General features: G+C 34.1%; 2 protein-coding genes, 1 non-coding gene and 1 pseudogene across 23 annotated transcripts; all 4 read right to left on the bottom strand.

Annotated features, from left to right (window-relative positions):
* Positions 1 to 3,041: 3,041 nt before the first annotated feature.
* On the bottom strand, positions 3,042 to 3,113 carry TRNAC-GCA (transfer RNA cysteine (anticodon GCA)). Its single transcript has one exon. It is a non-coding gene; the product is annotated as a tRNA-Cys (tRNA).
* A 104-nt stretch (positions 3,114 to 3,217) lies between these two features.
* LOC111314252 (uncharacterized) lies at positions 3,218 to 8,328 on the bottom strand (annotated as a pseudogene). The gene is made up of 7 exons (XR_016344906.1): positions 8,124 to 8,328; positions 7,442 to 7,503; positions 6,954 to 7,293; positions 5,762 to 6,088; positions 4,726 to 4,842; positions 4,201 to 4,636; positions 3,218 to 3,669 (listed from the first exon to the last, which is right to left on the bottom strand). The product of XR_016344906.1 is annotated as an uncharacterized LOC111314252 (transcript).
* Positions 8,135 to 12,819, bottom strand: LOC111314236 (transducin family protein / WD-40 repeat family protein). 2 transcript variants are annotated; one of them, XM_089766127.1, is made up of 7 exons: positions 12,568 to 12,819; positions 11,458 to 11,836; positions 11,221 to 11,377; positions 11,032 to 11,076; positions 9,973 to 10,138; positions 9,420 to 9,787; positions 8,135 to 8,782 (listed from the first exon to the last, which is right to left on the bottom strand). In XM_089766127.1, the coding sequence occupies exons 1-7, from the start codon at positions 12,742 to 12,744 to the stop codon at positions 8,746 to 8,748; spliced, it is 1,329 nt and encodes a 442-aa protein (XP_089622253.1). In that variant the 5' UTR covers positions 12,745 to 12,819; the 3' UTR covers positions 8,135 to 8,745. The 2 variants fall into 2 exon arrangements, with proteins under 2 accessions (XP_089622253.1, XP_022771125.1); XM_022915390.2 differs by having other exon boundaries at positions 8,135 to 8,721.
* Positions 12,820 to 13,842: 1,023 nt separating this feature from the next.
* Positions 13,843 to 22,965, bottom strand: LOC111314190 (protein MEI2-like 4). 19 transcript variants are annotated; one of them, XR_002693123.2, is made up of 16 exons: positions 22,509 to 22,965; positions 21,528 to 21,691; positions 21,257 to 21,302; positions 19,577 to 19,864; positions 18,674 to 19,098; positions 18,383 to 18,541; positions 18,101 to 18,217; positions 17,861 to 18,009; positions 17,474 to 17,559; positions 16,974 to 17,369; positions 16,150 to 16,744; positions 15,558 to 15,642; positions 15,363 to 15,431; positions 15,048 to 15,227; positions 14,339 to 14,882; positions 13,843 to 14,247 (listed from the first exon to the last, which is right to left on the bottom strand). XR_002693123.2 is itself a non-coding variant. In XM_089766119.1 (15 exons), the coding sequence occupies exons 2-15, from the start codon at positions 21,603 to 21,605 to the stop codon at positions 14,718 to 14,720; spliced, it is 2,838 nt and encodes a 945-aa protein (XP_089622245.1). In that variant the 5' UTR covers positions 21,606 to 21,691; positions 22,509 to 22,965; the 3' UTR covers positions 14,258 to 14,717. The 19 variants fall into 19 exon arrangements, 7 of the variants coding, with proteins under 7 accessions (XP_089622245.1, XP_089622246.1, XP_089622247.1 ...); XR_002693124.2 differs by having other exon boundaries at positions 14,569 to 14,882; XR_016345338.1 differs by having other exon boundaries at positions 22,862 to 22,965.
* Positions 22,966 to 23,381: the final 416 nt, after the last annotated feature.

The following is a 23,381-nucleotide window of genomic DNA, read 5'->3' as shown; positions in this document are numbered from 1 at the left end:
TTAATAATTTAAATGTTTATATTATATTTTATATAAAAATTATATATTATAATTTATATTAAAATAAATTTATAAAATATTTTTATTTTATTAATTTTAGTTATAATTTTTGTTTAAATTTTAGTTATTTTTATAATTTTTATTCATATTATTTTTATATCCTTATTATACTACCAAAAAAAGCCATCACGATTCACGGTGCAGCACTTTGGAATCGAGAACCGAGTAGTGGAAAGCAAGCACAATACATTTTTCAGGCTAGACTCTAGTCCAGAGGCATGAAAGCCAATTCCAAAGAGATTATCTGATGTTTTCATAAAAATAAAAAAAGGGTTCATGGAGACAACGAGCACAAAGGTCAAGAGGTCAATCACTAGAAGTAGGAATGGTGGTGGGGTAGTGGTAGTGGTATGGATGATGCCGACCATGCAAATAGACGCAAGGCCCATTATCTCCTTGCTACCCTTCAGCCAAGACACACCCAATTTGTTGAAAACAATCAAATACAGTACTTAATAATCAGATTCCACATCATAGAAAATCCAGTTTGAAGTTCATGGCAATCACAACTGGAATACTAAAGAGAGTGAGGGAAAAAGATTCATACTTCTGAAGCTATGATCAACCTGCGCTAGGTAATATGGTCAACTAAATTGGTGACAAAGCTTCTCAACAAAATTAAGACCGTAAATGAATCGAATCGAACCGAACTAAGCATCTTTCTGTTCAAGTTTAATTTGATTAATAATAAACAAACTTATAAATGAACGAGCTCTTAACGAACTCCACAATATATGTTCGAGCTTGATTTGTCTATTTTCAATCAACTTTAACCAAACATAAATGAGCTTCAATTTTAAGTTTCAAATTCGAATTTTTAACTCATTATTATCGAAAAATCGCAATATTCACAATTAACTGTTGATTTTATTAAACAAATGATCAGTGGATTGTGAAAATTTATAAGTTTTACTCGACTTATTTTGATTTTTAAGCGATGTGGGATTCATTTGAATAGTAACATAAGTCTAGCAGAGTAAAAGGAAGGCCTTAACTCATTCTTTGTTTTGATTCGTAATTGATGTGTGGTTAATCAATGTGTTTATAATCAAAAACACTTTTAATAATCTAATTCAATTTTTATGAGGTGATTATTCAATGTATTTTTTTCAAAAACGCTTTAGAATAATTTTCAATTTTTAGGATTTAGAATTTATGATTTAAAAGATTATTTAAGTCGTTTTATAAGCAAAAATACCTTAAACAATTCCAAAAAAATTTTGAAAAGGATTATTCATGACGTTTTTGACCAAAAATCCCTTGAATAATCTTTTACAAAAAATTTAATAAGATTATTCAAAGTATTTATAGCGAAAAACGCTTTCAATAATCTACTTCAATAGGGTTATTCAAAGTATTTATGACCAAAAATACATTGAATAATTCTTAATTTTAGGGTTTAAGGGATTATTCAAGAGATTTTTTTTTAGAAAAACACCTTGAATAATCCCCAAAAAAATTTTAGAGGGGATTATTTAAGGCTTTTTTGACCATAAACGTCTTGAATAATCTTTTACAAAAAATTTAATGGTGTTATTTAAGACATTTATAGTCAAAACACTTTTACTAATCCACTTCAATTTTTATAACAAGATTATTCAAGACGTTTTTGATAAAAAGACCTTGAACAATCTTCAATTTTTAGGGTTTAGGAGATTATTTAAGACGTCTTCTGACAAAAAACAACATGAATAATAAAAAAAATGAAGGAATTATTCAAAACATTTTCTAAGAAAAACGTATTGAATAATCTCCAAACAAAAAATAGAGTGAATTATTCAAAACGTTTTTAATCAAAAACACATAGAATAATCCTCTAGTAAAAAAATTGAAGGCTAATAACCAAAATTTTCACGAACTTTAAACGAGCTTATTCGCCTATATAAACAAATTGAACAGACCTCTGTTCATATTCGGTTCGTTTAACAAACGAACATAAAAATGTTATTCAAGATTATTTGTTACGCTTAATAAATTAATGGAAACTGAACATATTCACAAATAATTTGTCGAAAATTTGTTCATTTACACCCTTAACAAAATCAAAATGTTTACTAAAATAATCAGCCAAGGTAATCAGCATTTTGCCACTTAAATCTATTACAATACACTAAATCTTATATCTCATACTCTATGATCGACTATATAAAAAACCAAATAAAAAATTAAGTTTTTGTTTGAATTACCCCTATGGACTACCTTCTTTGCTCGTGTTCGTCCACCAAAACAAGAGAATCCTTATCTATTTGACACCGCATCCAGGCGGCGATGCAACGTGTCACTTTCGGGGGATGAATTAGCAACTCTTGCATATTTAACACTCCATTCGAGCTTTGATGTAACGCGTCGTTGGGAGGCAACAACCCAATGAGAATTTTTGTTTCGGTCGAGGATGACCTAGCAACCCTTGCATATTAAACACTACATCCAAGTTTTGATGTAGCACATCGTTGGGAGGTAGCACATCGTTGGGAGGCAACAACCCAACGAGAATTTTTGCTTTGGTCTGGGATAACCTAGCAACCCTTGCATATTTAACACTACATGCAGGCTCTGATGTAGTGTATCACTGGGAGGCGACGACCCAACAGGAATTTTTGTTTTGGTCTTTCATCATAGTTTAACTATATTTTACACCACTTGTCAACAAAAATACTTGGGACCGGCAGTGTGCGGAGTTAAAATATTTATAAAGGGCCCAACCGAATTAAACACTCCATCCTGGCTTTGATGTAGCACGTCGTTGGGAGGCAACAACCCAATGAGAATTTTTGTTTTGGTCTGGGATGACCTAGCAACCCTTGCATATTTAACACTACATCCGGGCTCTGATGTAGCGCATCGTTGGGAGGCGACGACCCAACAAGAATTCTTGTTTTGGTCTTTCCTCATAGTTTGACTATATTTTGTACTGCCTGTCAACGAGAATGCTTGGGACCGGCAGTGCGACAACACATATGCGGAGTTAAAATATTTATAAAAGGGCCCAACCGGATTCAAACCGGTGACCACTTGATCTGCAGTCAAATGCTCTACCACTGAGCTATGAACCCTCTGATAGTAATACTGGGTACAGATCAGATTTCTCCACTTACCGTACTGTTGAATGTATCATTTATCCTAGTATAGTACCATTCAATCAAAAGTGGGCTTCCAGTTTAAGCTCAAAAGTTTTCCTTTATTTTGGGTATTTACTAGGTATCATAATAAAGTGACAGACTATCAACATTCCTAACTTTAATTCACCTTGCAGAACAATAAAAGCCATGGTAAACAACAATACCTTGCATGGTCACTAAAATTTCATATGCATCTTGCGGATTCGAGGTAACATCATTTCCCTTTATAAGTCAATGATGAATTGGAGCTGCTCCGGCAAATGGACATAAGTAAGCAAGGGGAGGAGTCCCATTCGCCACTTCAGGTACTGCCATTGTTGGCATATAAGACAATACTGACGGTGTTACATGAGGAGCAGCAGGTGATGGGTTGGAATTATAGTACGGGATAACACTCTCCTGCTGCTGAACAGTTTCCCCCTCTCTGTGTAATGGTAACTGATACATATTGCCCATGCCAAGCTGTTGATTAATACCCATTGTCCCATCGCTACATTTGCAGCAAAACATGAAACATTAGATTTAAAAAGAAATTGCAATATGCTTGGCAAAAACTAAATAGCATCTGAATAGGCAGAAAGCAGTTGGATATGTGGATTCCCATCTGTGGATTTAGGTCTAAGAGTCACACTGCTGTACAAATTTTACTTACAATGTAATTAAGGATGGTCATGCATACTTGGCAGAAAAAAAAAAAAAAGAAATCAAATTCTTATATAAAATTCTTTTATTAAGCAAAGATTCTTTTATAAAATTCTTTTAATAAGCAACAAATTTTTTAAAAGAGTTCATTCAGGGTCAGAGGTGCATATTTTCACAGAAAACAAATTGCTTCTGTAGTAGAGAAAGGTGCTTATCAGAGCCACAAATTTTTGGCAAAAAAGAATAAAAAAAGATGCCACAAACTTGTTTTAATTAACCAAAATGATTTCTCAGTAACAGTGACCAACCAAAAACACTTGTCTTCAAGCCAAAGATTCAACTCCTAAATAATAACACATCCATTAAAAGGGAAAGGCACCTGTTATATTGGTCTGGCACAGTTTGGTTAGGGTTTCCAGCTGCATATGGCTGCTGAAATTCTGCCAAAAAATATTAATAATTTGATGTTGGCAAAACTTGTGTTACCATAGTTGGATGGGAATGGCCTATGTTTGTAGTGGATCCAAAATAATGCTGCTGTGGAGAAGGGACACTCCGTAGAATATTCTGAGGCTCTGAAACCGGTTGGACATAACTGAGTTGCAACCCAGTTACATTTGGATCCACTGGATGGACATAGCCCATGCCTCGCTGAAGCCCTGTCTGCTGAACCTGTTGAGACTCTAAGACTTGCACACATGAATCCTTGGGAAATGGTAGCCCTGATTGATTTTGCACAGCTTGAAGTACATCGGCTGCAGATAACCAGGTGCTGGCACTGTCAAAGGATGAAACAATGACAATTGACTCGCCACCTGCACCATGGTATAATGCTATTTAGTGAAAAAGGAGCATGAAGAAAAAAATTACAGGTAAAAGAAAACGTTGCATGCATCCATCTCACCTGCTGCTTGTTGAGTTCTTGCTTGAACTTGAAGCCCTTCTGGTAGTTATGTTCAATGGCATGTCTAAAACAACTGTCATACAAAGGTAAACAATCCCTATAGATCTTAAACCTCACCTGAAAAAGCAATATGTGCATGAGAAATGGAATAACAAACTGGAAAATCATCTAACTAGAATGAAGTAGGGCCTTATGCTTCCTGTCAATTAGAAAAACATGTAAGCATCAAGTGGGATTGAATCTCATTTGTGCATATAAGGACTTCTTCTAGATAGACCTAAAATAATCTTAAAGTCCATTTCATAAGGGCAAAAGGGACTTCTAGAGCTTCAAATTCATATATGGCTTTCCAATAGCATTAATGAGAATGCTACCAGCAAAAAAAGAGCAGGCTATTAGCATTACAACAAGAAAAATCAGAAGAATAACACCTTGAGCAAGGTAAATGCTAATAACTATCAATGGTTTGTTGCAATCCATATTCCTCTAGTCATTGAACTAAGTTCTACAAGCCTATTTCCCATGAATCATGGGTGTTATGCCATGTAGGCTTCATTCTAAAGTCTTTTTGAGTGTGCTGACCACCCAGAGTACTGATGTCCATGCAGCCAAAATATTTGTTTATGTTGATTTCTCAAGGGCATTGCACGTCAACAATTGGGATAATGGTTGTAACAAACAATAAAGATTTCGGATTATATTTGAAAAATATAAAGGCAATATAAAAATGTCATAGCCTTGTCCTCCTAGGTGTCTCTATATGTGAAAGAGAAAGTAGAAACTAGCAAGAAAGTTAGAAAAGTGATCTCATGGCATGTCTGTCCCAACTTTATGGAGGCCTATACGAGTGACAGCTACCCGATGCCTTCGACTATGGAAGAACAAGCCAAGTTATGGGATAGAAAAAATCACAGGGGAACTGCATAATGCTACCAAAAACCCTTCGAAAAAGTATCCAAGAATGGATCTCAGATGCCAACCATGAAGGTGGTCTTAAACATGTAAACCTTTAAGCTAAAGGCATAAGATTACTTGCCTGGGCAGGAAACCTGCCATTGAAAGCAGTTTGTTCCAGGTTGAATGTTCCAACAGAGGTTGCCTCGTATATGCCATAGAGAAGCTTCAATTCAAAATCAAATAGAAAAAGCTTCATGCCTGGCTTGATTTTCTCAACAACCTCCAATCGTCCAACAGGAAGACCAAAAACACGGTACCTGTAGCACTGTGGTTTTTGTTCTTCCATTGCACATAAGTATAAAGCCTGAAAGCTACTCCCAATCATTCTCATCGATTTCTTTTGCCTGCATGGCAATATCATTGCAATGAGCAGCAAGACCTTGCGCAATCTCAGACGAACAGGTAACTGCAGGAACAATAGCATGAAATGCTTGGCTTTAATGCCATTTTATTGGCATCTAGCAATTGCCTCTTCTCTATCCAGGGACAGGGCTGTCAAAATAGAAGAAATCAGTTCCATTTACTTTATCTCAATCATCATAACCACTCTCGATAAACAAAACCACAAAAGTGGGACACAGTAGCCAAATATAAGCTCACATTCATAGCAAACAAACATAAATTCACAATCCTTTCAAAATGACATTTTCCAAATAAAAGCCGACTTGCACATCCTAACTACCAATCTATGTTTCACTGAACAATGCCAACGAGTGCACTATTTCTCTAAACTGAAACTGAATCAAGCATTATTTTGTTTCTAAATACTAAGTTTACCCCATTCTTTTATTCAATATCACATGGGCAAAAAATGATCTTTTATTCATAAATTCATAGTTTAAAGCTTTTTACTTTGGTAACCCACTTTTTGGCCTTAGTTCTCAAAGACGACCATTTGATGCCAAGGGGACAAAACGAAGAAAAGAAAAAAACCTCTGATTTTCTCAAGCAAGAAAAAAACTTGATAATTTAAAAAACGATAATGACATAATACAAACAGATACGAATAAGATAAAAAATGATATGACTTAAAATTTTAGCAACTTTATATGAATTTAACAAAAAAAATTATATTTTATATTTCACGTTGACACGATTTATAACTTTTTTATAAAACACATATGAATACTCTAATTTCAGTATTTTACAGGGACACAAACACAGAATCACCAGCTCTAGAAAAACGTTTCTGACAAACCAAACACGACAGAAACAAGGAAAGGATAAAGGGAGGGAAGTGAAATTGCTACAAAAAAAATAAAATACATTACCTGCAGACTTCTGAGTAACATTTGGGTTTCCCTTTTCTTTCTCGCTGGCGTTTTGTTTAGTGTATGAACTATGACAGTGTGGAGCACAGGCGACAGAATACGAGCGACTAAGCAAGTTAGAAAGTTGCGCAGGAAACCCAGGGGCCCATGGTGATGGCCTACTGGGCTGGCAATAGGCTCCGCTTATTTTCACCACGTGTACCTCAGAAATTTGGAGGATCCCAAACTTTGCGCCACATAACCCAGAGTGGCACTTCCACGGTGCCACCCCAGTTACGTGGATCCAACGCTTTACGTCCGGGTTATCCTCCGAGCACACCAACTTGGTCGTAAACGTGATCTTTTAGGTTTGATCTTGCTTCAATCCAAAAGCATTGTTATTATCTTATTAATTAAATAGTATATATTTGAATTATTTTAAAAATATTCTAATAATAAATTTAACCTTATTGTAGAAATTATGCAAAGTTTCATTGAACATTTCAAACGTCATTTAAATTTGATCCGATTTGATTGATTAGTACATCTAAATCTAATCCATCCCCTCCCACTAACGCATAAATGTAAATATTGATAGTGATAGATAAAATTTATATGAAATTTTTAAAATAAAATTTGTAAAATTTTTTATTTAAAATGATTTAATAAAAAATTTAAATAAATAGATTAATAAAATTTAATATAAAAATCAATAATATATAACAAGTATATATTTACTTAAAAAATATATAAAATATTAAAAATATTATTTATAATTTTTATTTAATTTATATTTATTTAACAATAAAAATTTTATCAATATTTTCACAAAAAATATTTATCTTAAAATATTTATCAAGTTTTATTAAAATTTTTTTATATTTTATATACATAATTTATATAATATAATGAGATCTTTTAATTTATTAATTTTAATTTTAATTTAATTATTTTTAATAAAAAATTTCACCGAACTTCAACTAAAAATTTTCGTTTAAATCCTTTTTCATGACAGTTATTGCCTTTCCATACTTTTTCACCGGTTATTTTTTCTAAAAAGGGTCAGTTAATTCGGTTGGCCGTTTTTTAAAATCAAATTGAATCGAATCAACCTATTGCTTGCCACTAAATGCAAATACAACTTTGATTACTTAATGCCTTAAAACTTAGAAGTAGAGCTCCAATGATTACTTGCATGCAAATTGACGACCAGAAAATGAAAACCATCAATTAAGATTGGAATACATGAAAAAATTCTGAATATCACAATGTAATCTGGGTTGAGTATTGGTTTGTCATCATTGATACAGGCTACGTATTGCTTGATAATCAAAAACTGATCGATGACCAACTCCTCTTTTCGAAACAAGTTGAAAGACACCAGATTATGGAGCATCAGATCGAAATGAGGGGAAAGGATAAAGTTTCTCTCCCATGGGAATGAACCCGATGTAAAATACTAAGAGGGAACTAAAACTTTTTATGCAGTCCAATTTGTAGATCAGAAGATATGGAAATGAGAAGTGGGAAAGAGTAATGCCATACAGCTTTAAAGACTCGTTTCTGATGAGCTCTGATTGACTGGGATGGCTTGGAAGCATTGTACCTAATATCAAAAATGTGGATAACAGGGTCTGCTGAACCAGATGAGATGTATAAACCATCGGGAGACCAAGCCTGATTTATCAGAGCTGATTGTGAGTCACTGCTTTCTTGCTTCCACCCAAAAGAATGGAGTTCTGTATGCCTTAATCTAATATCATAGAGCCGGAGCTGCCTCTCGTGAGCCCTGCGAAAAAAAAAATCTTCTTGTCTAAAACTCCAAACTGCAGATGAAGTTATAAAACTTCCTGTAACCATGAGCAACAACCTAAGGTTAAACCGACAACTACACAATAACCAAGTAATTCTCTTGAAGTGGCATATAGAATCTGACAGGAGCCATAGAAGACCCAAAATTGCCACCATACTAAACATATTATAATCATATCTTAACTATGCTAGCCAATCCAGGAAACTGATGTACAATATACATCTGAATCTACCGGTTAAGTAAAAGTCGTGTTATATGTTAACTCGGTAGAATCCTGGAACAGACACTATTAATGCAATTGAAAGATGTTCAACATTTATTTTAAAATGCTAGTATTCATCTGAAGAAAAAAAAAATAGGGTCCAAAATAATGGGAATTAAAAAAAAAGTGCTGTTAACTATGCAACTGCTAAAGTGATCATAATACCAAGATTGTGCGTTATTGCCTACTAGAGGTGTCCCAAATGAAGGTTATATAAATAATGCTTGAAGTGTTCTTAGTTTTTTTCATCACTGCTTTGCTCAAAGTTCTAATAGACTAGAGGGAAAGTATAGCAATTTATTAACCTGGTAAAACACCAATATTGAAAAGAGCCAGAAGGTATGCTAAGAAATGTAAAAGGTGAATAGCCAAAATAAAGAAGTTTCCTGGTTGCAAAATAGATTTTTCTTACCCAGTTTGAACCATGAATAGATTGAAGTCACAAGGATTTGGCAGAACACTCATGCATTTACTTTCTATTTGATGTTTGAAGTCTGCTCTTCCCACATGCGCGTCGAACCCAAGAATTCTTTTGTCGGCCCCAGCAGACAGTACAATCTGCTTTTGCTGCATCCCTGCAACTCCCATGACAGCAGAAGAATGCAGATTCCTATGTAGGGACTTTGGCTTCCATACATTCTCATCTCTCTCATTCCAAAGCACCACAGCATGATCGCTACCACCAGTCACAAAACAGGTATTTTCCCAGGGCATGAATGTTATGCCGTTGATGATACCTTTAACATGAGGCTTATCCTCTAAGTAAGTTACACGGGCTCTCTGTAATTGCACATACAAGCAAAAGGAGAGTTTACTTTAGATTAAGATAGGGCCCTATTAAGATGGAAATTGAATGTTAAGTGAAAAATTACAGGGTACTTAGCTCTTCCACAGCATCCACACATCCAAGAATATAGCAGCAGCAAGATTTTTTTAAAACAATGAATTACAACCATCACACTTACCCCTTGTGTTTTGTTAAGATTTAGTACTGATATCTGTGAATCCCCACCATCTGCAGTGTATACAGAAAAAAGGCTGTTTCCGTGAGGATGCCAGGCTATATCTTCTGGCCATCTTCTATCTCCTGAGGAAACACAATCTGTGGAACTAAGAAAAGAGGCTGATGACCTGAAGTCCAAGGCAAAAAAAAAAAAAGAATAAGAAACCATTAGCACTTAATTGATACAATTGAAAGAGAGGGAGATAAGAGTTATGGTTCTGAATACTGCTAAGTAATACACAAATTTGGGTTAAGAACCATATTACAGCCTGCTCTGACTGATGTCATGTCTGCAATGTTCTCATAAATGCCAAGCAAACAAAAGAATGAGCAACGAAAGGACATGCCACCTATGATGCTGTGCTGCCTTAATCATACTAGAATATGCAAGAGGGGAAAAAGGCACAATGATAAGAGATTATGGAATCATATCAGGAAAACTTGAGAAGTGCTCAGCCAAAGACCAACCTGATATTGCATTTTCTGTAGTGAGTAATAAGATAAACCACCCGCTTCAAAAATGGCACAGACAATCAAAATTTAACTTTTGATATCAATGGCCTCCTGCTGTACCTAACACAATTAAGTTTTAATCGCGAACAATTTTTGGCTAACTACGTATATCATTTTCCTCCATTATGCATGCTCTAAGCACGCTAACCTTATCTTGCTCGCCACAGTTCAAAAAAGACTGACAAGGATCTTTCAGCAACAAATTCTTTAGTCAAATTCCAGTAACACAACCCTCCCCCTTTCTTTTCCCAAATGAAAAAATGAATGTCACAGTTAAAAGCTCTTTGACTCTATAAAATACCTTTCTGCAAAAAGAATGCTTACACACTTGTATCACATGGATCATATTCATAGTTCAGCATGGCAGTATATATCCATATCAAACACATACTATGATAAAATTAGAAGCTCAATTATATGAAATTTTTGCCCTGAAATCTGTTGATCAACAACCCATATCAGCTACAGGTAGTAAATAGCAGGTCCAAATAAAAAAAATTTAACTTACCCTCTACCCTGAATTTGCCACAAGTTGACTAATCCATCTAAGGCACTGCATACAGTCCAACACATTAGCAATAATCAGATCCTGTAGAACACAAAGAAACTATAGAATTTGCCATGGTAAACAGTTGAAACAATGAGGTGCATGGGGGCTTCCTGGCATATGTTCCTCTTCCCTTATCAAAGAGCATACCTGGTCACAAAAAGCTGATCATTCACTGGACACACAGCAAGACTTCTCAACTTTCTTTTGTGCTGACTAGGGATGTGATTGCTTGTATAGGAGCCAATTGTGGATGGTGAAGAACTGCTTTGTACCAAGGGAATCAATTCTTTGTGTTCTTTTTGTTCTGATACAGCAGAAAATTTGGAACGTTCATGTACCAACATGAAAATAAGTAATGAACCCAGTTAGAGGCGATCGCCTTACCAAACTTCCTTTTAGTTCCTCTATCTTTAATATCAACAACCTCTACATTGGTAGAGCTTCTATGAGATTTCTCGCCTTTTACTTTTACAGCACTATTAGAGGCAGCACTTGCTTCAAGACCAATGATAGTCTTTGCACCTGATCCTGCTGGTTTTATAGGCTGTGGAATCTTTGGATTCACAGAAGGGATTACAAGTTCAGTTCTTGATTGTGGTTTGTTTTCAGAACCTCCAGTTAAATGTTCAGGACTGATTGATCTTCGCTCCACCTTCAAACTTTTAGTTTCCAAAGAAGCATTAGATGATCTTGTGTTATTTCGCCCTCGAAGGCGAGCCAATTTAGATTGTGAGTCTTGCAGCCTCTTCTCTGCTTGATCAAGCTGTGTTTCAAACAAGCATGAAGAAAGAAAACAATCAAACAAAACACTCAGACATGAATGTGCAACTGAAAGCTTAAAGCTATACTGAAACAAACCATCATTACAATACACTTATCACCATGAATTTGGTTCACTAATAGTTTGCCACTAAACAACTTGATAATCTCATAAATCCATAGATTATTCAACAAAATAAAGAGAGCAAAAGATTGTTTCTTTATACTCTATTGATAACTGCTTCTGAAAAGTGGTAAAATTTATCACTTCATGAGATTATCAGATTGGTCTTTCCACTTCAATATCACTTAATTGAACTTGTTTTTCTCCAATGACAGGAATTAAAACTGAAATATTAAAGCTATACTGAAACAAACCAGCATTACAATACACTTATCACCAAGCATTTGGTTCACTAATACTTTGCCTCTAAACAACCTGATAATCTCACAAACCCATAGATTATTCAACAAAACAATGAAAGCAAAAGATTGTTTCTTTATACTCTATAATAACAGCTTTTGAAAAGTGGTAAAATTTATCACTTAATTGAACTTGTTTTTCTCCAAAGACAGGCATTAAACCCGAAACATTAAAGTGAAAGAGAACTTCAAAGAAGAAACTAAAGATAACTAGAAATCCCTCAATTGATAAGCGACCATTCAAAAAAGAAAAAAACCCAAACATCGAAGGATAAAAAAGAAACAAAAAAGTGGGGAAAAGGGTTGAAGAACCTGAGATTTGTAATAGGAGATACGTTGGCGGAGGTGTTCGACTTCTTTGGAGCGGTGGTCGATCAAAGCCACCAATGCTTCTTCTTGCTCTGCTCTGCTGTTTTCGTCTTCTCCATTGGCTTCTTCTTCTTCTGGTTCTTGCTTCACTCTCTTCGAAATCATTGAACCCGCGCTCATTTTTCTTCACCTATTTTCTTCCCCTTTTTCTTTCTTGTTTTTTTTTTTTTTTTTTTCCTTATGTTGGACAGAATCACATGATAGAACGAGAGCGGTTCGATATAAACTTTCTTGTTTTTACAATTTTGACCTTCTTCTAATAAATCCTTTTTTTTTTCTTTTTTCCAAAATTCAGCTAATAAAATTAAGACAAAAGGGTAAAAAAAAAAAAAACCTTGAAGTAAAATTTAATAATCATCTAAAATTGTATTATTTTTTGTAATTAATTAAATTTTTAAATATATATTTCCATCAATTAAGCTCTTATTAAAAAATGATTAATTATACTTGTTTAATTGAAGATTTAATTGAATAAAAATAAAAATTTAAAAATTTAATTAGATAAAAAAATATTTAAATGTTCAATTGATTTGAAATAAAAAATTTATAATTTGATTAATTATAATAAAATATCAAAAGTTTAAATGATAATAAAATTTTTATTTAAGGGTTTTTTTTTCACTTGTATGCCTAAAATTAATCATTAAATTATTTTTAATTTGTACAAAACTTTATAAATTTTTTTATTAAAAAATCGAACCAGACTTTTTAAATAAAAATAATTAATTATCTCATTATTTTAATAAATACAGGGAAATTAAAATAAATTCTATTTTTATGTAAAAAAAAAAGATTTTTTTTTGTCATTAAAAGTGAGTGTTTTTTAATAAAACTCTCAAGGTAACAACTGAAATTATGTTGAAAGAGCGTATATAGTGGCAATTTCATATTAATAATAATATCTACTCATGGCTTTGGAATTAAAGATATAAATAATATATTAATATTTATAAATTATTTGAATTCGATTCGACTTATCGATTGAACCAAATTCGAACATTTTTATACTTGGATAGAATAATTTATAAGTTTAATTAAATTTTTATATTTTAATATATATTTGTTTATAATTAATAAAATATCTTAAATTTGAACTCAAATTTAAATATAAATAATCAAATTTATTTTATATATTAATTAAACTTAATAAAATAAATTCAAATAATTTGATTTCTATCTCAAATAAAATTTAAACTAAAAAAAAAAATTTTAACCGAATTCAAATTGAATTTGAACTTATTATTATATCAACTCAAATTCAAACTTAATACACTCCAAACCAACCTTTTATTAATGTCAATTGGCCAAGCCTTTTGATACAAATGTCTTTGAGAAAGTTGAACACAGGATGAGACATGACCACCTGCAAGAACTCGTTCCCTTGGTTTACGAAACATCAGCCATCAGCTTACTGACTCAAAACCCTGTTGACATCTTGACCTCAGGATATCGAAACACAGGCGGTACATGTTTCAAAACATGTTCCTGTGTTCGGGTCCTAGCTCCAAGGCTAAAAAAATCCACCAAAAAGCATTTATCCGAGTTGTCTGTTTCAAACTTTGTCTTCCAATGCAATAAGAGAGAAGATAACAAGGTTTTACGAGTCGCCAACAATCTTGTGACCTGTTTCAAGTATAAAAAAAATGTATTTCATTAAAAGTAAACAAGGGAAGTTCAAAATGTCACAACTAGAATACTTAGATATGCTCTCTACCTAGAACAAAAGGACTGGAAGGGATTCCAAAGCCTTGGGGACAAAAATGAAATCACATGACTCAGGATACAAAACTGAAACAACAAAAGGATCCCTCAAGTAAAGCATAAGCCCGGGAACATCTATACATGATGGTAATGTTCAGTCAAAGACTATCCAAAACATTACGCCAGTTTACACTCATAATGGCCTTTGATACAAACAAAAAATGAACAAAATTTGTCAGGTACCACTTAGTTTTGGATATGCATTTTGGTTCTCAAAACTGCTGCTCTATGGCAAAAAGGGTCATCAGGCCACCGTCAAATACTTAAGTCGGGTGGATGAAGTTCTAGTACTCTGAAATGGTATTAAAGTTAGAGCTGGATAAGCACACTGCTTAATCAGAATCCTTGGAAGAACCTAACAATGATTCTGCGCCATTGGAAAATTCCTCCCCGTTAGCTAAAGTTGAAGAACAGTCTTGACGGTTGTTCTCCTCGTTGCCAGTTGTTCGAGATCTCCCTGGTCTTGATCGAATGTTGGTACCCATAGGAAAGGGCTCCTATCATAAACAAGAAATTAGGAGTTAAATTCTCAAAACTTCATTACAGATATAAGAGTAAGGAAATCCGCATGGAAAGCCGCACAAGTAAAACTACATAATAAATTTCAGAAAACAAGAAAAAAATTACATTGAGCTTAATTATGGTGTATCAAGATAACCTACCTGATCACCAGCATTTGGGCCACCAGTATGAAAGAGAATAGGGCGGCAACGTTTATCTTCATTCATCAAGCTTGAATTCTGGAAATGAGCAATAAGAGCAGCCTTTCCCTGAATCCTAGCATATGCAAGAGATGCCACCTTTTCACTGTTGAACTTTTCCCATTTTTTGCCATTGAATGCCTGAAAACATGTATTGGTTTAACACGATTAGCATTAATTTATCAAAATAAAAGTGAAGTATACAACTAAACGTGCAGATGATAATATTTGCATAAATAACCAATATTAGTGTGACATATCATCCATGTATCAAACCTTATAGAAAGGAATGATCTGTTGTGGATCAATCATGTTGAGGAATGCATAGCCCACATTGCATTTGTTCTGCAGTTAATATTTGTAAAATTTAGGGTGAGTAACACATTCCACTACAAGTACAAGTAGCATGCCCAAGCATGAATTAGTGTGTCAAGGTTGGAAAATGGTTGATCGACCAATTAAGTTACTTGCCTTGAAGTCAATTGGCAAATAAATAAAATCATAAGTTCCTCGAAAGTGCTCATCAATGGCCGCCAGAAGCATCTTTGAGGTATACCTGCAAAAAACACCATTTAACTTTTTCGTAAGGTGATAATCATTTGAAAGAGGGAAAGGATGAGGAATATTTACTAAATGAAAGAAAGTATAATATTGGATGACATCAATAAATCTGAAAATCTGAAGAACGAACACTAGCATAGCATCACATTAAAAGTTCACCTCTGCTAACTCACTTCAACTATACTACTAAACATGACCAAATTGAATGAGTCGGAAACAATTTGTCAAGTAGTCCAAATATAAACAACATTGCTAAATTGGTGATCAATCAAAAATTACACCATTTTGGAGCAACAGTGAGATTTTAAAGGCAAAGTGCAGCTAATTATCATCAGCAAGTCTACAACTTTTTTAAGGGTCATTCATCAAGTAATTTGAGCATAAGAAAGTTTTTAACAGAGAAATTCTATGTAACAAAATTATTTTAATAGTAGAAAGAACAACTCAAGACACAAGAAATAAATAAAATGACTGGAATTTGCATGAGGAGCAGTTCACATACTTGTTGGGTATGTTTTTAATCATAAGTGTTGTTCTGTTGTCTTCCCCACGTATGATGCGGTCGATATCAAGCTCAAATTGTTTCTTGTCAGCATTAATAGAATTTGATTCATTTCTACGATGTGGGTTCCTGCCAGGGAAAAGGTGCATCTGCTGAGGAGAGTGTACCCCACCATTTTTTGTCAAATCCATACAATTTCCACCAACATGAGAAAAAATGTTGTGGGAAGCAATTTCCACAGGATGCGATGGCAAACTACCAGGAAAACCCACACTTCCAAGAGATCCCAGGTGAAAACCTGAAGTTTCAGGAGACTCCCCAGCATAAGGATGCCGCCTGTCCCAGAATGCAGAATTAACTGGTGGTGCTGAGCCAATGTGGTGGTGTACAGGTGATCCTACATTCAACATGACAGGAGGAGCCCTAGAAAATGCAGGGATGTGCCGAAGGGGATTAGCATGAACACCATTGACAAATGATGGCGAATTCGGCCAAACCATGGCACTTGATGGATGTTGTTGGTGTGAGTTGGAGTTGTTCCACATGTAATGATTTCCATTAAGTGACAAGCTTCCATTTCCAGACGACCCAAACACTAGAGAGATTTTATTAGCGACACAAAGTTAGAGAGAAAGACAACACGAGAGAGTAAAATCAAAAGCATTAAGTTTACCCAAAACTTTTACCATAACAAATTGTGAAATTTATCAAAAATATTAACAGACTAAATTATGAAATTTCCTATGAATCCACAAAGGAATGAAACAATGATCAAGGAAAACATTTTTCAATTAATGTTGGATATCATAATCAGCTGAACTTACCCCCTGCATTAGGTTCCATCAAGTGCCCATTTGAACTTGCTCCTCGAATTTGCCTATCATCAAGTCCTTCAGCCATCATGGGACCAATGCTGCTAGCCATGTCTTCTATGGTGCCAGAGGAGTTCAATGGAATACCATTGGCTAAGCTATCACGATACTCAGGAAAGGAATGAGGATGGAAACTTGGTACACTTTGGCTAGAAAACTTCATTTCATCCAGCGAGTGGTTGGGCTCCTGAAGGCTTAATTGTTTGCCTATAGGTGCCACTCTTGCTGGAGAGGCTAAGTTAATTGGAACACTGGAACTTTGATGAGGTTCAACAAAGGTATTCACGGGTGCAACAACATGAGTAGATCCATTATCCATGTAGCCAGATGCAATTACTCCCGGAGAAACTGTCACATTGAATCATAATGAATGAAGCAACAGAAACATTTGCTCTGAAACAACAGCTAATAATGAATTGATCAGATGTCAGAATTTACAGGCAAAACCATACCAATGTGTACAGATGATAACTCATCATCAAAAGGGCTTTCATGTAGGTTACATCCAACTTGCTCCTGCTCAGACTGTCGCATAAAACTGCAAAAGGAACTTTGATTTACCACTACTTATACAACTTAAATGCACAAAAACCATATTTGGCATCCAGAAAACTGATAGCACATCATTTACCAACTCCATGCTCACAGCGAAGTAAGGTACAAGTAGTAAAGTCACAGAACCATCATGTAAAAAGTAATAAGAAAATTTCCCACTTTCAGGAGCCTGGGTCATGGAAAAGGGGAAATTACAAAGGCCCAGATTCCCTTCAAAAGCGAAGACTATTCTAAAAACAGTTTAAAAAGAAGTAGAAGAAAGCACCACAAGTTGATGATTTTACCGCCTAACACCCCCTGGACGGCTTGGTTCAAGTTTGATCTGCTTCCCAGCAATGACACTCCTATTCAATGCTTTAAAAGCAGCTTCTGCAGCTCTTACATCATAAAACTCGATGAATTTGTGATTATGCTTGTGTGGAGACTCACGGATCTGCCACGCAAATTAACCAAATGATTTAGACATTTATCATCCCAAATATAAGGGAATTGTGATGCTGAAAGAAATAGACTGAATCCTTTACTTCTTTAATTTCCCCGAAAGCACTAAATATTCTTTGAAGCTCATCAGGTGAAACAGAAGAATCGAGGTTGAAAACCACCAGTTCCCCTTGGTTTACATCTTTGTCAGATGGATTATCCTGAGGTCACAATTTTTAAAAAATAAATGAATAAAGCAGCAGTGTGTCACATGAAGATGCATCAAAAAGTTGGACAAAACAAAGATTGTAAGTTGTAACAGCAGTGAGGGTAACAACAACGATAGTGGATGGTAACCATCCAGAACAAAATGGTTGAAGTCACACCTTTGGAATTGAATAATGTATATCAAGTTTCCTACGCCTCAATGGCTTATTTTGCAGAGCCCTCATTGCATTTCGGGCTGCCCTTATATCATAATAAGAAATCATAACAAACCCACGATGCTTGCAAGCAGTATAGAGAGTTCGGATATCTCCATATTGCTGACAGAAGGAAACACGTTGGTCAATTTAACTTACTTGAACATGTACCTTTTAAAAGGAGAGTGGATGGAGGAAAATTTGCTTGCACAAAGTCTCAATAAACAGTGTGACAGATGGAAAAGGAGCACAAACCTCAAAGAGAGCCTTTAATTCTGAGTCTTCCACATTGCTATTAATGTTCCTGACAAAAAGTATCCTAGAAGGATGTTCACCATATGGATGTTCACCAACAATTGAGCCACTGGAACCCCCTTGACCATTGAGTATTCCAACAAGATCTGAATTCCTTGGACCCATGGATACACGATCATTCCCTTCTAATTCCATTTCTCCACCACTGCCGAATAGGTCAAAATCTTCTAATTCATCTCCTTTACTGGCATGAGTATTAAGTCCCAATTCATCAATCACTCCAGAGAAAAGATCATCTTCATCAGGGAGGAGATTTCCAATAGTCTGTGCCTCAATTTCTTCCATAGATTTGAAAGGTTCTTCCTCATGGTGTGAAGCAGCCTTACTGGCATTTTGTAAAGATAGATCATTCCCCAATAATCTCACTGCATAAAGATAAAAGCAAAGCAAATCATATATGGAAAATGATCAATTGTATGGTAATAAAAAAAGGCAGTGAGCAACCAGTGAAAAAAACTAAAAAACTTTAGCACAGTGAAGATAGATATTAGCTCTAAGTTTCAATCTATTTGATGGTGAAATGTCCGAACTAATTGGATGAAGCTCTGGTATATAAAAGGGGAAATAGAGAAATATATATGTGAACAGAATAATAAAATGGATGATGATTGCATGATTAATTAATGAAACAGTTTCTTACTTTCTTCTAGAATTATGTTTGCATTATATGGTAGGATATTAATAGTCATCAATCAAACCATAAAATGCTACAACAGTTAAAGCATCTGATATTAGAAAAGCAAGAGAAACAGTGCAAACATGGAAAGCATGTGCATGTTGACGCACTATCACATACCTAAACACATGTACAAAAGCTTGATACACATAGACAAAAACACTTACACTTTCTACTAAATATTTCAGACAATGAACTTGAAAACAGACTACTTTCATGCTGGATCACATTGGCATTGGTGCTGTTTCTATTAAAGTTCACTGCTGGTTGCATATACAGATTTGACAGTGATTTTGGATGGTGATTCACGGAATTCCATGAAGGCTCAGATAAATTGGTAATTCCCTTCCAACCAACATCCAACTTTTTTTCTTGATCCCTGGCCAGATTTAATGGAGGAAGTTCCATGCACTCAGCAGATAGTTTTTCCAATGGAGATGAACCACCCAACTTGTCTGCAATGACCAGAAGTTATTTTAAATAGACAGAAAGGAAGATAACCATGCACAAGTTTTGCATAGAAAAGCACATGAAATTTTTCATTTAAAAGATCTGAGATTTAGAGGCAACACATTATTAATTGCAAACTACTCCATTTATCTGTTATAAGGCATTTCAAATTTTACAAATGAATTTCGAAGTTCTACATGTGACACCAACAAAAATTCCATAAAGCAAGAAACATATCTCTAAAAAGAATATGCAAAAAATATGGGAGCTTACTAAGTTAATCAAGGTTAATATGCATGTATGCTATCTCAAGGGACAAAGTCATGCTCCAAGAAAGATCTCTAGAAGGGTGAATTCTGATAATAAATACAGCATTTTCAAAAGGGGAAGAAGCACTAAAACATACTTTTGACTCTTAATTACACCAAGGTATTTCAGGCTTTTTTGAAATAACAGGACAGAAGCCAATCTATAATATATCTGCAGCAATAAACAAAAGCACTTCTCATATGAAATTGAAATCTAATTTAGCACCAATTAAATTAGCACTAAGTTAATCAAGGTTAATATGCATGTATGCTATCTCAAGGGACAAAGTCATGCTCCAAGAAAGATCTCTAGAAGGGTGAATTCTGATAATAAATACAGCATTTTCAAAAGGGGAAGAAGCACTAAAACATACTTTTGACTCTTAATTACACCAAGGTATTTCAGGCTTTTTTGAAATAACAGGACAGAAGCCAATCTATAATATATCTGCAGCAATAAACAAAAGCACTTCTCATATGAAATTGACATCTAATTTAGCACCAATTAAACAGAATTTAATCAATATAGATGGCAAACTCTCCCACCGGCAATTTACTGTTTCAGAAGAACCATCAATAGTCAAGCATTCCATCAATAAATCAAGCTGATTGGTGCATTCTTTTGACAAATATTTCAAGGAAAATATCCCACATTTCCATGATAGATTTTGGATTGACTAAAGTCTTCTGTTATACAATAATATGGCTTGAATTGAAAATACAATTGTAAATATGCTTACCATTCTGACTGGTGCACTCAGAAATCCTTTTAATACAGACAGGACATAACAATCAGGACCACCCAGTTACTAGATCAATCTTTTGGATTATACACTCAATTGTAAAGGTTAATATGGTTATTAAATACATCCCATATATCATCACAAAGTCAGGGGCCACAGCTTCTCGCAATAATCAAGAGCCCGAATCATTCATTAAGTTTAGCGATAAAAAAAAATTGAAGTTCCACTCTTACGGGCTAAGCCCACTGAAAGAAATTAACGGCCAGTTTAAATGGTCAACGCAATTAAGTAAACCGATTAGCAGCAGACAGAACCAGCAGTCAGTTGTCCATAGCACTATTCTCACCTTGGTTATCAGACATGGTATTTGGCTTCCAAAATCCAACTTGTCTCTGCCCAACAGAAGTTGATATTAAAGCATCATGAAACAAATTACTGTTTTCTGGAACTGGGGACTTAAAAAGTATTAAAAAAAAGAAGAAAATGATCACTATTTTAAAAGGAGCATATACAGGAACCCGGCCATATCGTCTAGACAAGAAATAAAGAACCAGTCTGATAAACTCAAAATATGAATTAAATTATAAAATTGAGTGTATTGTTATTCCCTAGAGTACCTCAGCTGGGATTGGACTCTCTTCAAAAAAGTAGGACGATGCCGATGAATTCCTTTGGTCCATGATCTCAAATGGCATTGTTCAGCTTCAACACCAGAAAATCTCAAAAACTAAAAGCTCAAAATTTGTCAATGTTGGCTCCTTCCTGGCTTAATGGCCCTATCCTGGAAAGCATTCAACAATCACCACTTCCTAGTCATTAATCTTGAACTTTGTTTATTAAAAAAAATACATCAGAAATGCTAGAGAAAGTTACAAATTCTAAAGAAACACTAATCCTTTTAATTTAAATTCTCAATTCTTCTTTTTTAATATATCAAAAATCATAGAAGGAAGTGAAGATGATACAAAAGCTAGCTACTTTCTTAAAAAATTGGCAACTTAGAAAGGATTTTTGAAGGAAACATAGAGGGCAGCTTTTTTTTTTTCTTTTTAATAATTCAACTAAGTTGAAACAATATGTACCATGAAAAGGAAACCCACTTACCTACCAACAAACAAACAAATTTGCCCCGTTTGGTTTCCAAGAAAAGGCAAGAAAAATTTAAAAAGAAAACCCTAAATTACGAACAAAAGAAAAAAAAAAAAAAAAAACTTAAGCTAACTGTGAATAAAAGAATAACAATAAGCTATATTCCCAATATTCAAATTCTAGTTTTTTTTTTTTCCCACTCTTTTTTAAGCAGCTAAAAACAAAAAGAAATTATTTATGCAAATTCAACCCTAAAAGAAATTTGTTGACTACCTGATCAGTTTAAACCCAACTTTGCATTTCTCAAAATGAATTATTTTTTTACTTCAAAATTACACTTTTTTCCCACTTAACAAAGAACAAAATTCTACAAAAACCCCTGATAAGATAAGGGAATTGAATTATAAAAAAAAAAAACCCAAATTCTGAATATTTACTATAAAAATTGAGGTAAAAAAACCCCAAAATTGTCTAAGTTTGACCTAAATAAAACAGAAACCAAATCTTACCTTTTGAACCCAAAATCTAGAAAAATCTGCAATCTTTTTCATGATCTGATGCCCATTAAAAAAAAGGAGCAATTTTGAGAGAGAGAAAAGAAAAGGAAAAAAAAATCAAAGCATAAAGGAAGATGATAGGGCAAGGGATCTCAGCATCTCTTTCCCTGCATTGCAAGCCATTGCTCACCACAAGAGAGAGATTTTTTTTTCCTTCTTTTTTTTTATCCAAACATTATTTAAAAACAAACAAGAATTTTCAAAAAAATAATAATAATAATAAAGATGGAAGTTTATTCTCTCTTTGTGGTAGCTTGATTCCGGGGAACAACAAAAAGAAATGCGAAATTCCGGTGAGATTTAGCTGCTCGCCGGTCACTCAACGATGCGAGAGAGCCAAAGAAGAGAGAAACAAAAATTAGATTTTGGATTTTAGAGAGAAACCGGAGAAGGAGAAGGAGATGGAATCGCATTGTGTCGTTGTTGTTGGTTGGCTTTGAAAAGAAAAAAAGGTCTAATTGTCTATTTGACCCTAAAATTATTATAATTTTTTTAATGTGATATTTAAATAAAAAGATTTTTAATTAAATACCAAATTTTCATTTTTATGTATTAAAAACTATCTTAATTTCTTAGTACCGATAGAATAACTCGAATGTGCATTGAAATGTTGACGAAGATGATATATAATGTAGATGATATATAATAATGATAATACTATTATATGTCATTTTTAAAAAAAAAAAAAAAATTTCTTAAAATTTTTAATTTAAAAACTTTTTTTAGTTTTTAAAAATGACACTAATGGCCACATCTCATGACATCAACATATTATTCACATCAACATTTAAATATTATATCAGTATCCTAATGGTGTTATCAGAT

This window comes from Durio zibethinus, chromosome 9 (assembly GCF_047325235.1).
Source record: "Durio zibethinus cultivar Kanyao isolate XHJ-2024 chromosome 9, ASM4732523v1, whole genome shotgun sequence".
Lineage (NCBI taxonomy): Eukaryota > Viridiplantae > Streptophyta > Magnoliopsida > Malvales > Malvaceae > Durio > Durio zibethinus.
This window is presented reverse-complemented; position numbering and strand designations above follow the sequence as displayed.

Coding starts and splice junctions, on each gene's coding strand:
- LOC111314236 (XM_022915390.2), bottom strand. CDS start 12,744: ATGAGCGCGGGTTCAATGATTTCGAAGAGAGTGAAGCAAGAACCAGAA. Junction 11,378..11,457: donor AGGAACTAAAAGGAAGTTTG/GTAAGGCGATCG, acceptor CTGCTGTATCAG/AACAAAAAGAACACAAAGAA. Junction 8,722..9,419: donor CTATTCATGGTTCAAACTGG/GTAAGAAAAATC, acceptor TTTTTTTCGCAG/GGCTCACGAGAGGCAGCTCC.
- LOC111314190 (XM_089766119.1), bottom strand. CDS start 21,605: ATGCCATTTGAGATCATGGACCAAAGGAATTCATCGGCATCGTCCTAC. Junction 18,542..18,673: donor AATTAAAGGCTCTCTTTGAG/GTTTGTGCTCCT, acceptor TCCTTCTGTCAG/CAATATGGAGATATCCGAAC. Junction 18,010..18,100: donor CTTTCGGGGAAATTAAAGAA/GTAAAGGATTCA, acceptor TTTGCGTGGCAG/ATCCGTGAGTCTCCACACAA.